The following is a 17473-nucleotide window of genomic DNA, read 5'->3' as shown; positions in this document are numbered from 1 at the left end:
TCTGGCAGGCATAATAGCATAAAATTGGCGAAAACCACTGATACATAGCAGAGCCGCATTAAAAAAAAAGAAATTGAAATATGCACAAGTGAACGAAATTCAGTTTATTTATATATGAACGAAAAAAATCGGGAAGGGAAAGTGTTAGTAGAGGTCAGGCTGGAATGAAATAATGCTTCACAGCCTGAAAATGACGCTTGAAGTTTCAGCAATTTAATAATCGTTGGCAGTTGATGTATGATGATTTTATTTCATTTTTTATTTTAAAAAGGACAAAGGGGCTCTTTTGTGGCATCTAAAAGTGTTATATCTTCACCAAAACCTAAACGACACGAAACTCCTTCGGAAATAAGAAATAATTCTCGAAAAAATTAGATATATAGTATATTTATAATATTTTAGTTCGGTGTGTAGAAAATCAAGTGTAAACTTAGATAATTTTCTAAATGAACTTCAGCTAAGAGTACTGGCGAAAACAATTTTTTCCAAACTATCAATTAATATGTGGTTCTTTAAATATATTGGTAATCATAATTTTATAATTCTTAATCTCAAAACATCAATTCTATGGTCAACTTTGAAATATGATACAATAATTTGCGAGAACGCTGTATACATACTTGTTTCAGCACCTCTTAAAAAATGGACTTAAGAAAATTATAGAATTTATGTCGGTTATTTTACTATCTAGACCATGGTGGAAATTTTGCCTTGCGTTTCCTTCTCTGCTAACCCACTTGTGAGGAATTTAAGGATGCCGCGAAGCGGTTGAGCTTTGCCACGGATGAATCGAATATTACTTTTATAGAAATCATCTCTACGGTCACCTGCCTGTAGTGGAACCGCCTTCTAGGAGCATCAGGATCCATCCACAGTGGAGTCAATAACACTTTCATCGACTCTCTCTCGGTGAATGGCTTTTCGGAGTCAAACCACCACCCTTTGCCTACGAAGATCTCAAGCTGCCTTTATTTGTCCAGAATTGATTCCGACACATCCAATACCCCTACACATCTGACACGACATGTCTATGGGCCGACCGTGGCATGACCTCAATGACAACTTATCTGAACCTTATCGGGGACTAGAGAACCTTTGCAACACCAAACATGAATCAAAGTTTAGAGGGAGGGTACGAAGTGGAGTCTTTTCAGTCTGACATACCTTTGTACCGTTTTTCAAGTGGAGTTAAGTTAACAATGGATGTACTGGTTGGTAGTGCAGTTCTTTCAGAGAAGGCTGGATTATTTCCCATATCCGGAGCCTCGTTAACAATAGCAGCAAACTTTTTCCATATTAGACTTGTAAGAGTGGACCACAAATGACCTCGGCAAGTGATGGTCAACAACAAGGGCTTGGATGACAGCGAGGTCCCTCTGGTCCAGGGTAGCACGTAAGAAGTCCCTAAACTACGCCCTTTTAGCAACGTCAATCCCGTCGCAGTTCTTCGTGTTAGCCTGGTGCGGCTAAATATTTTGCTGTACTTTCTGACGTGGCGTTTTTTGATAGAATATTGCCTCTTCAGACAGTTGGCAGTATAGGTCCGAATTAAGAGTTTGGGGATCAGCTTATGGTATTTAATTCCCTGCCTAACCCACAAAACACATAACAAAAGTTTCTTGATCGTCAATCCTGCTAGGCCACCGTTTTCGCCGGATTACTTCGTTTCGAACACAACCGTTTCCACGTTGACGTGGATATTTTCCTTAGTTTGTCTTTTAAACATTGTAACTTTCCATTTCTGTCACCAAAGTTGCCAGAACTGTATCGACGACATCAAAAGTTCACATCATTGGCAAAAAAAGCGTATTTTCTTTTTGTTGATGTTCATCTTAGAAGCATGCTCAAGAGAAAATTGTCTGAGAATTTTTTTTGGTGCTAAATTTTTCTTACTCCATACCATTATATGAATTTATACTACCCGAGATACTGATTACTAAAACCATCTACTATAATATGCCTTTTGCTGGACAATAAACCCCAACTCATTTCAATTGCAGAATATTCGAATATCCTTCAGTTACTATTATTTGTTTATTATCAAATGCTTTTCACTGAATGATTTCTTAATATTCAATAGTATTCTAATTAATACACAATTATCTAAAATGAAAGTTGCAAGCACTTTATTTTTTGACTCTACTTTGCTAACATTTTCTATTTTATTCGCATTTTCGCATTGCACTTTGCAATTTCGAATTGAACGGTACACATGCATGCGCTCAGCCCTGCACTTGAAAGCAATGAAAGCAATGTGATTTCAATTCATTGTCCATAATGGGCCTTAGTAATTAAGAGTGATATAAAATAATGGGGAAAAAACTCCGCAGAATTGTTGAACGCGTGTGAAGGTTGCAAATGCAATTACGCAAATTACAAAATCCTCGGCTAATAACCGGAACCACCTTTACAAGCCACCGTCCGGCGCCAAGCAACAGCAGAAAAAACAAAAGAGTGCAGCAACTGCATTCCGAGTGTGTGTGTGTGTGAGGGGCCAGCGGGGAGGAAGGCGTTAATTGGAGCGAGCATAAACGGAAGCCAACCGGACAAATGACAAAGGCCATGCTGCTTGTAACGGGACGGCAGATGCCTCAACAACATGGCACGTAGCTGTTGTAGACGAGTCAAGGTTGGCTGACCGTTGCTCGGTTGGTGGTGGGCTTGCTGGACGGTGGTGCCTTGGCCAGTTGCTTGGTTGGTTGGTGGGTTGGTCAGTGGGATCAAAGGCAAAAGGCACAAAAGCTATTGAAGCCAGAAAACAGTTGCCAGCTAGTAACAACAAGCTACTGCAAATCCTTGCTGCTCTTGTTGTTGCCTACTTTTGTTCAACATTTAGACTATTTGTTGTTGTTGTGTGTTTTTGATGACTTTTATCAAGTTGAATATTTTGCTAATGCTTTACTGCTTTTGCTTTTGTTTTAATTATTCGTCGCTTCGGTGCTGTATTTTACGAGTAGATACGATTAAGTAAGCAAGTAAGCAGGTAACGGTAGACTCACCTTTGGGTTAAGTACGGTGCACTTGGTGGGCAGACCCATGTGGCATTGTGCTTTAATTAGTGTATTTATGACGACAGTCTTGCCACCACCTGTTGGTCCAACAATCATAGTCGAGTGTCGGGTCATCATGGTCTCGTACATTTGCACCACTTTGTCCTCCTGCGTTGCGGTGTTGGGTGTTGCGGTGTATTGGGGGTGAAACCATTAAAGAGCAGTAGGTTCGCAGTCATCCATTTCAGTAGTTGACCATTTGATGAGTTGACGAGTTGTTGAGTTGCAAATGGACGTTGACGATAAGTGATGGCGATGGCGTTGGTCGGTTGTGTGTCGACGTTTATGAAAGTTGGCGTGAAAAATAAGAAAAACAAAAATTGTGGGTGAGAAAATATTTTTGCTTTAACAGAGATATTCTCCCAGAAAAAAAAAAAATCCTGCCGAAAATGCTTTGCAACTTTCCGCACTGTGGCAGCGCGCTTAATGCAACGTGTCAATGTGTCAGTTATGTGTCCGTTATATTTCAATGGTGTGGCTCAAAGCGGACCGCAACAGGAATGCTATACAAAGCCGAAACAAAAGCACTTTGCTGGCACAGTAAGACTGACTATAAGACGAGGCGCATTTTACGCTCAACTACAGCGCGCGCTTTGTCTTCTCTCCGCTTGACTTATGTATATACCAGCGGATTTTCACGTTTGCCCGTTACTTTTCGCACAATTCGCAAATTATCTAAAGCATCCACTTGTTCCACTTAAAATTCTTGTCGGCCAGGCATTTGCGCGAATGCCTCGGGAGAGACTCAAAAGAAAGCTTGCTGTGGCTTTGAGCAGCGTTTTTGAGTAGGTGCTGAAGTGTCAAGCAGTTGACATTGCAAAGAACTTCAAAAGTGTCAGTGAAGTGCGGTTAGTGTTGGCAAAGTATAATTTTGGAAGGAATCAAAGCATTTTATACTTTTAACATGGTTGGGGAGTGTGGTAAGCTAGAAATATCAATTTTGAACTTTAACCAACCTGATCGGCGAGTAGCACGTAGCCGTCGGTAACGAGCGTGTGTCGCACGGCGGCATTAAAATCCGGATACCCAATGCGTGGACAATCTATGCCTGGGAATAAGTCCTAGGGTGATAAGAAAGTTATAACAATTAGTTTTTTTTATCCTAAATATATATTAATACTGTTATATTACTACCACTTGTAGATTTACAGAAGAAAATAAACTGATTTGAGTTTCATTTCTTGTATTTTCAAGACAATCTGTCATGAGATAGTTACCATTTAGAGATTCGTTAGAGGGTTCGAGAGTTTTTTTTAAAAGTAAAGTAAGTTAAAAGATCATAATAGAAGCAACATAAATAGTAGTAGTAGAGAAAGAGACTGGACCTGAAGGCATACAATCTTCTTGACATTTTAGTAGTAAGTTCTACATAAGCACTCATAAAATGGCTGGAACTATAAAAGCCAAGAGGATTTTACGATGGTCTATAAAAGATGTGGTGAGGTTTGTTTTAGACAGGTCGGACAATTTGCATTCAACAAAATGTTTGGCTGTGTCGCGTGTGTAAAAAGTGTGGGTGAGGTATTGGTACATGGTATGAAATTTTTTATCCCTAATTATTCGCACTTGTTACTCCAATTATAGCATCTCAACTTCAAGTAATTAAAAGTTTAATATGAAATTTGCAGTTCAAAACTTTAAAGCAATTATTAGCAGTTTGAACGCTACCTAAGTTTTAATAAAAAGCCTCATATATGAGCAATGCCATCTTGGAACAGACAATTGTAAAAATCATTAAAATTTTCGCGACTAAAAATAAAGTGAAATCAAAAGCGAAGTTTCACCAAATATGCGACTAAAACTTCAAAGCAAGGAAGAATATTCAACTATGGTGGAACCAAAGACGGTTCACATGTAGGAAATGTTGATACTTTTATAACTGCATCAGTGTAACCCAGTAGGAAATATTATAATTTATAAAGTATCAGTGAAGGCTATGCAGGCTGGAAATAATGGAAAAATTTGTTGAAAATTAAGAGACAGCGCCTACACTGGCTATATTTATGGATGAAAACACTCCAGAGTATTCGACACAGCATGCTACGGTGGATGAGGAAACCCCGCCGCTCCGTTGGAAAGGTCAGGTGGAAAAATACTTGAAATTCCCAATTTGCGATAAACAGCGAAAAGCAAGAACATAGAGCTACCGGCGCGATTTTGTAAACTCGGCTAAAAGCACTTAAGCGCTTAAGAAGAAGAAAAAGATATTTGGTTGTCACAATTAGTATGCTTATTATTTCCTATTGGGTAGTGTAGGAAGTAAAATTATTTGTGTTTATGCATATGCTCATGATTGCTTTTAGTATTTCCCTAAACGTAGGTTAGTATTTAATTTTAACTGAAATAACACACTTTCCAAACCAAGCCATTTGCCAACCATGAAAATTGGTATGGTATGTACTTGAAATTCACCGCAAAGCAAAACCGAATAAAATTTTTCGTGATATGAATTTAATATACATACGAATAGATATTTACCCAAATGCCGGTAAGTATGTTATCAAGGAATGTATATACATATATGTATGTATACAGTTAGACATATGTACTCATGTACTTCCATATATAGACTGTTAAGAAGTATACGTAGGTTGCCTCTTACATTTCGGAATTAGAAAACTAAAACAAATTTCTATCAACGAAAATCATTTTATTGTTTGTCAAAATATTCTCCATTAAGATCTATCATATATACTTTTGCCAGAGTTTGAACCAATTGTCGAAGCACGTTTGCGCCTCTGAGTGAGGTATCTCCAAACCAAGCGGTCTTCAATAACCGTGTTTTGAGCGATCGACAATTTGTGTGGACTTCAACGAAAACAAATACTTTATACAGTCATATGTTTATGAAATATTGAAATACCGCAAGTTATCGCTATCTCTCGATAGGTGACATGACGATCGCGCTTTAAAGGTTTCCGAAACAACAAGTGATTTTGCACGGCCTTCAAGAAATGTGTATTAGAGTGATCTAAAACCTCGATTAAATTCACTATAACATCGATAAACACCGGTCTTTGATGAAATTTCATTGCCAAAAATGAAACTAAGTTCATCGATGCACTGAAGCTGGGTTAATCCACGTCGAAAGTAGTAAAAAATAGTCGTGTTCGCGATTTGATTTAATTTCTTGGCCGAGAGGAATATTTCGAGTTACTGTAAACAGCGCAGATAGCGGTCGTCTATGAAAATATTCTGAGTATGTCTAACAATAAAAATGTAGTTTTGCCAAACCCCTAAATACAAAAGGCAGCCTATGTTTGCGAGTAATTCGATAAGCCTACTTTCCTATAAAGTACATTGTTGTCGCATAGAGCTGTAATTCAAAGGTTGACGTATACACCTACGGAATTCCCTTGTATGCGTTGCACGTGCGCCTACTTCACTCACAATAAAGCTTACTCGAATTCAAATTGTTTTTCAAGGTACCAACACACAGTTAGAACAGTTATACACACATGTATTCGAATATAATATAATGTTATTTTGTATGTGTTTGTATACAAGTATTATGTATATTTGCTGAATGCGATTTACTTACGCGTAACTGTAAATGGGTTTACTTACCTTAATAAGACCCAAAAACAATGGCACATCCTCAAAGACGAATTTCGGAAAGTTCATGTCACGCAGTACACGCATGAGAACAACAGCCTCGGGTAGATCCTCCGACGCGCGCTTCATCACACCCGCCATGCGCAGCACCGAGTTCAGCGAACGCAAACCCCAATCGTAATGGCATTGCTTGGAAAGTTGCTCCTCCGCCAGCTTGTACAGTACTGTCATTTTCTTTGCAAGTACCTTTAAAAATAATTACCGTTATTATTATGAAAATTTTGCGCAAAAAAGCGATAGCGCGTCATTAGAATGTTTGCGGTGAAAGTGTTTCAGCGCGGATGAAAGTGTGGCTGCGCGTGGGTGGGAAAAGCGAGGGAGCCGGTGGTGGGATGGAAGTTTGTTATTTTGCGGGTTAGCGTGTACATGTGTGCGTATGCGTAAAATCAGCTTTTATTGCGCAAACAATGGTGGTTCCTGGTTGCAACTTGCCACACAGCCTTTGTCGTTGTTCTTGCCGCCAGAAGTGTTTGTCTTGTGCGCAGCAAATTTGGTAACTTAATAATCGCATTATTGTTACGATGATATTATGACTTGAGCATATGGAGACATTGTGGGCGCATAAAGTCAAACATGTTGCGTTTATACCTACTTGCAACCAGCAACAACAAGCTGTTAGCTCAATCGCTGACATCGGCAAGAATAAGTGGTCAGAGGTTAATAAGGCGCACACTTTGTTAGGCGTCACCAATAGCGGTACTAGCAGTTTTGAATACACTGCTTTTAGGCTTGTGTGAGGCGGGTTGAAAACTTGAGTGTTAATAATGTTAACTCACCTTAGCCGTTAAAAATCCATCGGAGAATAGGGATATTAAACAGATTAACTCCAAATCCGGTTTAATGCAGGTCACCGGCCGAAAGAGCGCTTTAACCGATTCGGGTAATTCTGTACGACCGGCATAACCGGGGTTCATGGTGACAAAAACGCCAACTTTGCGGTCGAGTTTAATGTCGCCACCTTCGAACTGCGAAAAGCGAAGCAGAGTAGAGTATAGATATTTTGTAAAATTTAAATTCTGCTTGTATGTAGTGGAGAAAGAAAGTTTATTATTAGAAATTTAAGGTTAGGTATTTTAGGCTTAAAGAGCTTTTTAAGTAAAGTGTCTGAGTTATATGAAATGAAGATTCGAATTCTAAAAAATTAAATTTTCTACACTCTTCGTATCTATTTATCAATTACGATGTCCATGCAAATGAAAAAAAAAATTTTTCTAATGCTTGCAAATAGAACCGCCTTTCTTCATTGTTATTATTCCCTAGGAATATTTTACCAGCCTTAAGTAAAAACAAAGGTCATAGCATACATTTAGGATGATTGATTGATGTTTCATGAAATTTATTACAAATAAAGCGATAGAAAAAAAAACAAATTTTGGAGATAAATAATAAGTAATATTTGTCTTTTTATATAAAATTCAACTTTTTTTTTTTTTTAAGGCTTTTGAATCATTGTCTCTAACCCTTATGTAGGCTACATTTTCTCTTTCGAAAAAGCACTGTTTCTTCACTTTCTTAATATTTTAATTCCTTCAATCTGCAAAAGCTCTTTCATTCCTTTCTAAAATACATTTTACGTCTGTCTGTGTGTACTGATGTTTAACTGGTTCGAAACCGGTTTTAGACCTACAGTCTATTAGGCAAAGTTGTTCAGAATGATGCGTAGATCATTTCCACATAAAAGCTTTCCTTCTCTACAGAATTTTTACTGAAATTCGAACTTTCTTTTTAAATGTTTATTAGCCTAGAATTCATAAAATGGAACCCTAAATGTAGGCCATTCTTTGATTAGATGTATATTTCTGAGGACTACTTTCATTATTAACTTAATACTTTTTATATACAAACATACGTCAGAAATGCTAAATATAAATTGCAACTTACAATGATGCGATCCAGCTTTCTTATCAATCCATTTCTTATAGTCTGCAGTTGCGTAGAAATCACACTCAATACCGAGATGTCGATGCGATTGAATTCGTCAAAACAGCCCCAAGCGCCGCACTGAGCCAGACCCGACAAAATAGTGCCAACAGCGCGAAAATCCATACCCTCACCACAATTGGTGACAACACAAAGCAGTGCCATTGCTTTGGCCAAATCTTTGGTAGTCTCCGTCTTACCCGTGCCAGCGGGACCGGCCGGAGCGCCGCCCAAATTCATGAGCAACGCTTGTGTTATAGTCAAATAGATGCGATCCGTTAGGGGTGTGATGACCAAACGACCATTCAAGCCCATATATTCATAACCATACTCGAACTGACCGGAACATTGTATAACATAGAGATTATCGTACAACTTTAGCCAATAGAAGCGCAATTGACTCTCCCAGCTAAACTCGCTGGCATCCAAAATATTATCACGTACGAAAGCTTCGATGATGTCGCGTGCATGCACATCGATTGTAGTGATGGTTTTGAACTTCAAACGATCGTTGCGTGTCAAATTCGAGCGCACCTTAATGACTAACTCTTCGATTTGATGATTCTGCTTCTCGAGGAAATCTTTCATGGCGCGCATATTGTGATGATTGGTGGCCTGATCGAAAGCCTCCTCCACCTCGGCGGTCCACCACACAAGTGAAGCGGCAAGTCCCACCATGCCCTGGTAGTTCATCATCCAATCGGGTCTGAGGGCGACGAAAAAATGACAAATGCATGAGTAAATGGGATGCAATTGAAATAAAGGCATCGTAAAAATGTGAAAGAGCTTATAAGTAGCGCGCGGAGTTAAAATCACACACACACACACACATTTGCGTTGTGAAAAGAACGGAAAGACAGCGATGCTGCGGTTGACTGAAGCACGATTGCGCGGAGTGCGAGTTGGGTTAGTACAGTGCGATATTATATACTCTCAGCATAATCGCTGGTAATAAAATGTAAATCCCAGAAAACGACAAAATTATTCATTGTTAGCAATAAAATGTTGCAGGCGGTGCGCCAATGAGGAGAATGACTGAGTCTTTGCATCGCACCACAGCTCAACAACACACGAACAACTATGACAAGACGGGGCGAGGGTGAGAGTGAGAGCGAGCGCTTGGCATTACTCCTGCAGTTATGTCATGCTCAATTGGACAGCGTAATAAAATACTTTTGTGTCTGCTAAGCACTCTTCAACCCCGCCAGCCATTAAACCTTAACCTTCGCGCACCCCCGCACCGCTGCACAGTACGCGACGCGATAAGTGACCCAATGTGTTCGACCCGGCAACTTACCTTGTTATTTCCAGATCAGTGCCAAAGTCATAGATGGCACGCTTGGTGATGAAACGATTCGAGCGTCGCATCTCGTCCAGCACGTCGCACATCCAGTTCTCAACGCGACCCTTGGCGCGCACTGTAAAAGAGGAAAATTGAATGGGCGTTTAGGAGATGGAGTGAAATTCGAGCAGAATTCGACAGACAATGTCAGTAACCACAATATTACAAAATCATAAATAATAACAACGGTATATTTCACAAGCATAACTGTGCGTGCTGTCTGTGGGTGTAGCATGGACAACGAGCTACATAAATACATACATACATACGCACATAAATGACAACAATAAAGCGAGAGTGTGTAATAAGCAGCAGCGGTGTCGGTAATCATCTTCAGAAATCGAAAAAGAAATTGAAATATTCAAGTGCGTGAGGGGGTGGGGAGAGCGCACTGACGGAGCGTGTGTAGCATTTATCATAGGTCAGTGGCGACACTGATTTGGTAGGGAAAAGATGTGAGATTTTCATTATTTCGCGTTCGCTGCGTAATTTGCATTAAATGTGCTACAGTGGTGCAAGTGCACAGTGGTGCGGATGCGTAGTTACCTGGAAGTAGTATGATTGCAAACAATTTTCTTTGTCTTTTATTTATTACAGGTGATTCCTAGTAGTAGATATAGTGGTTTAAGTGAATTTGCTTAGGTGTGGTAGTGTAGCGCTAGAAACGTAAGCTATCAAATATTGATCAGTTCAAGCATTAAAGGGATACAATTTTAAAATTCTCTAATATTTCGATCGCATTCCTTACAATTTAGATCACGGTGAAGGATTTGTAAGTATAAGGAGGCCGTTGGAAATAAGATACAGTGCGTCTGGAGTCTTGTGACGGGAGTTCTCCATCATCTCTAGTTTCAAAATACTATCAAGTCAGCAGTAAATATACTACTCTCTAGTACAATTCCCTCCACAACCTCTCTGCATTCACTTCGATTACAGAGCGGTTGTGTTGGAGACTTCTAAGGGTACGCGGTCGTAGCGGTGACACAAATTTGGAGTACCTAGTGATAGGGGTTGAGGGAGGGAGGGGCTTTTTTAAAACTCAAAAAGCTCAGAACGCTTTGCTGATATAGGATATGGTGATCCACTTTTATTAGTTTATGGGTAATAAAAATGTCTAAGTGAGATACATCGATTTTGGTTACGTCCTACCACCTAACCTAAACTTAAATTAATTTCGTTCGAACAACGATAGTCGCAAATCAAAGCTGTTGTAAGCTCTACAATACCAGATTAGTGGAATTTAAAATTCTACAACTACCATGGATCAAAAAACCAGGTATTAACCAGAATAATTTTTGTTGAGGTTGTAAAATACAAAGTTAGAAAACTTGGAGAAAGTATAGAAGCTATAATGCAGTTAAAAGCTTTGGAGTATTAGACTACGAATATAACAGTTCTTTCACGTGTAGGAGATTTGACCTAGTACATACTGTTATAGATTTTGGCTCCGATGTTGATGAGCAAATTTTGAGCTCAGTAGTTAATAAAAACGTCGAGAAGTCCTTAGATGGAGCCAACATCAGTTTTTAGTGGTCAAATTCGAAGAAGTGCTGAGAACAGTTATGCCAAATCCGATAGGTGGCGCTATTATCATGAAGTATCAAAGTACGCGGGTTCACCGATGATGATTTTCATAATAATTCTTTTAAAATTTTTGAGTTTAAAATATAATTTTATGGTGGTAATATATGGAGGAAGCAAAAGAGAACTTAAATTTTTTTTTTATATTGAATACGGTTGAATGGGGTTGACAAAACTTACTATAAACACATGCGTAGATACTAAATATATATTTTCTTTTATATTAATTTTTTTTTGATTATAGTAGTCGTTTACGAACTTTTACCTACTGTGCTTTACACGCTCGATTATCAGCGGCCAAAGTGAAGTTGCCATCAAAGGACATTCGCATCGTTGCCACAATTAATTAAAAGTAATAAAATAATGTAAAAAGAAATTTCAGAAGTTTATTCACATAAAAAGTTCAATTTCAGTTCGCCAATCTAGTTTTCGTCCGTCCGATCGCATACTCACTGCTGCGCAAGCAAATCAAGAAAAGCGAAGGAAAAGCGCATAAATGTGTGTATGTATGTATGTATGTGTGGGCGTATAGCTGTAAGTAAGAAGAATGCGCGCGGAAATGACAAAGTCAATCGAAGCAAATCGCTTGTATTGGAGAAAAAAAAAAGAAAAAGAAGAAAAAAAAAAAAAAAAACAGCGCGACGACGAAGCGTGGCAAGCAAGCGCGCTAACTGGACAATCAAGCATTCGGCAATTGGATATGGAACACTGACTCAGACGGTGTTGGGCATTGGCAAATGTAATTGCTTGAGTATTTGTTTGTGTGTATGTGGGTGACTGTGAATGCTACAGTTATTGCTTTGCTTGCGTAAAATTATATTATTACTACCGTTACTTATATTTGTATTTTTCACTTTTATATATATTTTTCCATTTTGATTTTTATAACTCGCCATTACTCGTCGCACTCTATGCACGCTTCGCCATTATTATATAATTTAATGTAGTGGTGCTTGAGAAATCTACGACATAGTCTGGGCAGTCGCTGGTAATTAAGTGTGGCTCGAGCATTGGCGACCAATCGCACCGAGCACGTACCCCATACACAGACACTTATAGAATATATCTAAGTATATACTATACTTACCGCTGTGGCGAAATTCCATAACCTCACCCTCGCTGGATATCATTGCAGTGACGATGGGCTGATCCGAATTGTCCTTGGAAAAGCGCAGTGACTTAATGTTGTCGTACATCTGTGTGTGTGGCGCGAATGAATGAGCAGCAGAAAAGCGTGTAAAAAGAAAACAGAAATAAAAGATAAAGGGAGTGTGGGACGACAGTGGCGCATGAAATGCTAAGAGAAAAGCGCAAGAAACAACATCAAATTGTAATAATAAAATAACGAATTAAGTAGCAAACATGAAGGATGCAGTAAATCAGTTTCAGAAATATAAAAACTTAATAACCAAAGTAAATTCGAATTTATTGTCCGTTGATATCGTATTAAATAAATTTGTGTTCTGGCGTAAAAAGGCAATAAATGTGCCGGAGACACCGTGTGTCCGACGCAAAAATTACTAAAAGTGAAATGAAGGTAAAAACTAAAAACCAAATAAAATCGTAGAAAAATCAGTAGAAATATGCACACATACTCCTGCATATAGCACGACTATATTTGTAGCTGTGCGGGTGCTTAAATAGGCAACATTAACGTCAACATGTGGCTGCATTATGCCACAAACACAAATGACCAACATATTAACGCATACAAGTTCATAAACAGACGCATTAACTTTTATGACGCAATCTATATAAGCGTTGAGCAAATGTATTCATATATGTATATGTACGAGTATGTGTACAACCTGTAGTAAAGTTAACCAGTTATAAATTACTGAAAAGCTATCATCTTTTAGTCACAAATCCCACTAGTCGGTCAAGGCTTTTTTCACAAAAGCAATTAGAACGAGATGATAGTTGCCATATTTTTCAAAACAAATATCAGCCATTTTCATACAAACAAATAAGGAAGGGTTAAGTCCGGGGGTAACAGAACATTTCATAGTCATGCAACTTTTCCGAATTTCAGAAATATATCTCAAAGATATGCCGGCATTTTCAATAAAAAAAGTCGCAGTCAGAACTTGGAGGGAGCTTGAATAGTTGTAGTCCGATTTTGAAATTTTGATAAAATCTAAGGCACTATACTTTTTTTCCAATATATTATTTGATGTTTGATTTGTAATCATCGGTTATAATCCTATTTCGCTCATTTTTACATAGTAAGACAGAAGTAAGAATAGTGTTATGGAACAAGTTTGGTTGAAATTAGTCGGGCAGGTGTTGAGATATGAGTTTTCACCTGAATGAGGGCAGTTCCACGCTCATTATTTTCAGTATTTAATTTTTAAACCAAAAATGTCCTTAATTTCTACAATCCCCTGTGTTATGGTGTGCACTCACCTTTTCTTTCCCTTTTTTTCACTTCACCTTTCGTTGCGGATGGTTTTATTTAAAAATGGAATCGATGGTTTTATTTAAAAATGGAATTGATGGTTTTATTTAAAAATGGAATTGCTGATTTTATTTAAAAAATGGAAAGGTTGCACCAACACAGGTTTTATTAAAAAAAATGGAAACTATTGCACCAACACAGCTTTCTTACAGTTTTAGCGGCGCGATTAACTCTTTTTTTTAACGCAGTTGACTTCACACGAGGATGGCGGCGGATAGCAAAACGGGGCTGACCAAAGTTTGACCGATCGCTGGTAATGTCGTAGAACGAACTGAGCCTGAAGCTGACAATCGGTCCCTTTTTATCCCCGTTGGTGCTGAATAAGATGGTGTGACTGCTTTGGTTGGTGTACGTTTGTGTAGGTGTCTGTGTGTGCTGCTCTCGTGAGTAGTGTAGAATGTGGCGTGTTAGTGATGTAAGTTTGAGTCGATGTGGTGTGTGTGTTGAGGTCGGGGGAGGATGCTCATTTGTACACCCTGCACAAAATTGCAGTTTTGTATCTCAATTTAGAGCTTAATTATGGTACTTTATTGGTTTCCGATTTGTGTCGTTTTATTGGCGTGACAATGGTCCAATTCAATGCACCTGCAATACGAACACTGTTAGGTGCTAAAGAATTTATGTACCAAGGTTCAACAAGATATCTCAATTTTTAACTCCAGTCGATCGGAATTCAACTCGTTTTGCCATCCTCATTATTTATGTGTAAAGTATGTCCCGAAAATAACGCAAGATTGGAATTAAATAAACAATATAGAACAAAACTATTGAAAGAAACACGTGTCCAACTGAGACTATGCCTCCTGTGCAAACTGCCGCTTTTGCGACATGGAACTCGAAACTCCAGATTCTACATTTCCCGGCAATTTGTAGAAGCAGGCTCCAGCCCTTGGATGGATTTACGTGGATAGTGGTGCTGACCCTTTCTGACCACATTTGATATATTGGAGGGCACAATAGACCACAGGTCGGAGTGCAAAACTTCTAATATTTTCTGTCTATCTATTGGCAAAATAGAAAGGCCTCAGACTAATATTAAAATTTTCTAAGGAGACTAATAAGATGTACTAGACGTCTTTCTTTATAATACAAACAGACGATTTTTGTATAATTTGTACTCAGTCTCGGGAAGTCTTGATCATATCAGTAAACCTTGCTAGGTTGTAACCTCTCAATAGTAACATGCAGAGCAACTGCTTTGTGGTGCGGAATTCCATCGTAATGCTCTGGTCCCATCATCCTGGAAGCCGCCGCAGAGCGATCATCTCATTGCTGACTACCCCTTTATACCCCAGCACCGAGAACAGGTGCACCTACATAGTTGCATATTTATTGGCAGGAGAGTCTTTCTATAGACTCCTTCTACTCTAATAGCGATTTATGTATATTTCAGCATAGACAGTAACAGTTTTTAAGAAAAAATTAATTACTTTGGCCTATAAAAATTTGATTTTTCATCAGATCTAAAGAAAAAATATTTGATAGTGATCAAATGATTTGTCTCCTAGTAATTATCATTAAAATTTGTAAAATATAGTTTGATAGTTTAATCATAGTTCTGAGACACAAAGAATTACTGTTCATATCGTCTCCTCTATTTGAGTTCAACTCTTTTCTTCTATTTTGTACATTTTAGCTACTTCTTGCCAACGAAACTGCTTTAGCAAGAAGCCAACCCGAAATTAGTGCATTTCTCGGCTGGGTATATTCATTTATGAATAAGTGTGGGAGCATGTTGACATTGTGACACTAATAAGTTGGTGACATATGCTTCAAGCGCATTAATGTTGACTTTGGTCAGGAAGCAGAAAATTCTACAAGGACTCGTTTTTCCAAGCAATTCAATAATCTCGAAAATATACATAAAAAAACTTTAACAATAATCGCATTCCGCTACCATTACCATTACCATAGAAATAAAATTATTAATGGTTAAAACCCTTAGTATTATTAGAACATGTGCATTTCAAAAAGGTCCATTGCAGTTTGTGTTCAATAAAATTAAAGAAAATTGCAAGAGACAATGAAAGAATTTCATTAGCTAACTACTGTCATAGGTTTAACTCAGTAAGTACGATTAGTATCGGCTTTAAAGGAAACTATGCAAACATTGGGTAATGTTTACAGAATGGGAACTCTTTTGTTTTTTAGAAGGTTTTTTCACTATGCGGTCAATTATATTTCAAGGACAAACAAAAAAAAAATTTTTTTTTCCAAAGGCCCATAAACCTAAGACTATGAAATTATCGTGAAAGTATAGAAGAAGTTTAAAGAGAAAAATCTTTTTCCCCTCCACATATTTCATTAAACAAGGGTTGTAAGCACTTTTCTGGCACGAATCGCTTATTCCTTCAGAATTTCTTTCACTTTAGTTCCCTTTGATTCACTACACAAAATTACTTGACGGAGCATTAACACATTTACATACCTTGATTATATGATTTTGCACAGCCGACGGATCGCTGCTGCCCAAAATCGAAAGCAACTCATCCGTGGAAATGAAGTAAAAGCGCGGAAATATGCGTCGTTTCGATTCCAAATACTCATTTAATGACTTCTGACAGTTCTCCAAACCGACGCCGAGTCCTTGAATTTCGGGCAAACGGCCAGGCACCGAACAAAGTGGCACCACCAATGGATTCTTGGCACAGTCGACCATAATCTGCAAAATGAAATATAGAAACACAACTAATGTGGTGTAGAAAAGCATAGAAGCATGAATATGAACACACATATACATATACATATATGTGTATGAATGTGTGCGAAGAATATCGCTGAGCAAGTGCGTTGGCTGAAAGCGGTGAGAAAACGGGGACTAAAGAGTGAACGAAATGAAATCAAAGTAAATAAATCACATAAATGTGCAGTGATTGTGGCAAATGTTGCAAATGTGGCAAAAGTAAGTGGCAAGTAAGCAAACTCGACAAACAAGCGAAATGTAATACTGAATATTCGTATAGTGTGCTTGGCAGCAGGTTAATATATGAGTAAGATTTCAGTTGAAGTTATTGTGACAGTTGTGACGTTGTTGTTGTTGTATTTGCTGACGACAAGCACGTCATCTGCTTTGCAAGATTCTTATTTGGAGTATTGAAGTCGAATTTCATTTTACCTTAAAAGTGGCAATAGTTGTGTTAGGAAAAGCATGAGCTGCTTTAGGGTGGTTCACTTTTTATGGAAATAAACAAACAATACTTATTTCTTCACCGGTGGCGAAGAATAATTTTAAAACAGTAACAAACAGCAGAACAAAAGCTGCAGATCTTAAAAATCGAGAAATTGTATGCTAAGTAAGGATATTGAGCTTTTCGCAGATGGCCCTCGAGCCATTGAGCGATCTCTAAGTTGAACATTGATCAGTATTGACGAATTTAACTGTACCTATTCCAAATGTGGTCGACCAATACAATATAAAATTATAAGGACTTCAGAGGCTTTGATCTAGATATTGGTCTGTAAGAAGAATGATTCAGTGTTTGATAGCTTTTGACCTCCATCGAATTC

General features: G+C 38.2%; 1 protein-coding gene across 1 annotated transcript in view; it reads right to left on the bottom strand.

The window, feature by feature from the left end:
- Positions 1-17473, bottom strand: part of LOC108965653 (dynein heavy chain 10, axonemal-like) — a 105740-nt gene that overhangs the window by 56898 nt on the left and 31369 nt on the right. Inside the window, exons 23-30 of the mRNA XM_018928202.1 lie at positions 16395-16628; positions 12596-12704; positions 9883-10003; positions 8547-9291; positions 7442-7630; positions 6618-6851; positions 4007-4111; positions 3000-3158 (exon numbers count right to left, since the gene is read on the bottom strand). Coding sequence (XP_018783747.1) covers positions 3000-3158; positions 4007-4111; positions 6618-6851; positions 7442-7630; positions 8547-9291; positions 9883-10003; positions 12596-12704; positions 16395-16628 — 1896 coding nt within the window. The remainder of the gene's footprint in view (positions 1-2999; positions 3159-4006; positions 4112-6617; positions 6852-7441; positions 7631-8546; positions 9292-9882; positions 10004-12595; positions 12705-16394; positions 16629-17473) is intronic.

The sequence above is a fragment of the Bactrocera latifrons genome, unplaced genomic scaffold (genome assembly GCF_001853355.1).
Source record: "Bactrocera latifrons isolate USDA-ARS-PBARC rearing strain unplaced genomic scaffold, ASM185335v1 scaffold_144, whole genome shotgun sequence".
NCBI classification, from domain to species: Eukaryota; Metazoa; Arthropoda; class Insecta; order Diptera; family Tephritidae; genus Bactrocera; species Bactrocera latifrons.
The sequence above is the reverse complement of the archived record's forward strand: the minus strand, read 5'-3'. Positions and strand labels throughout refer to the sequence as shown.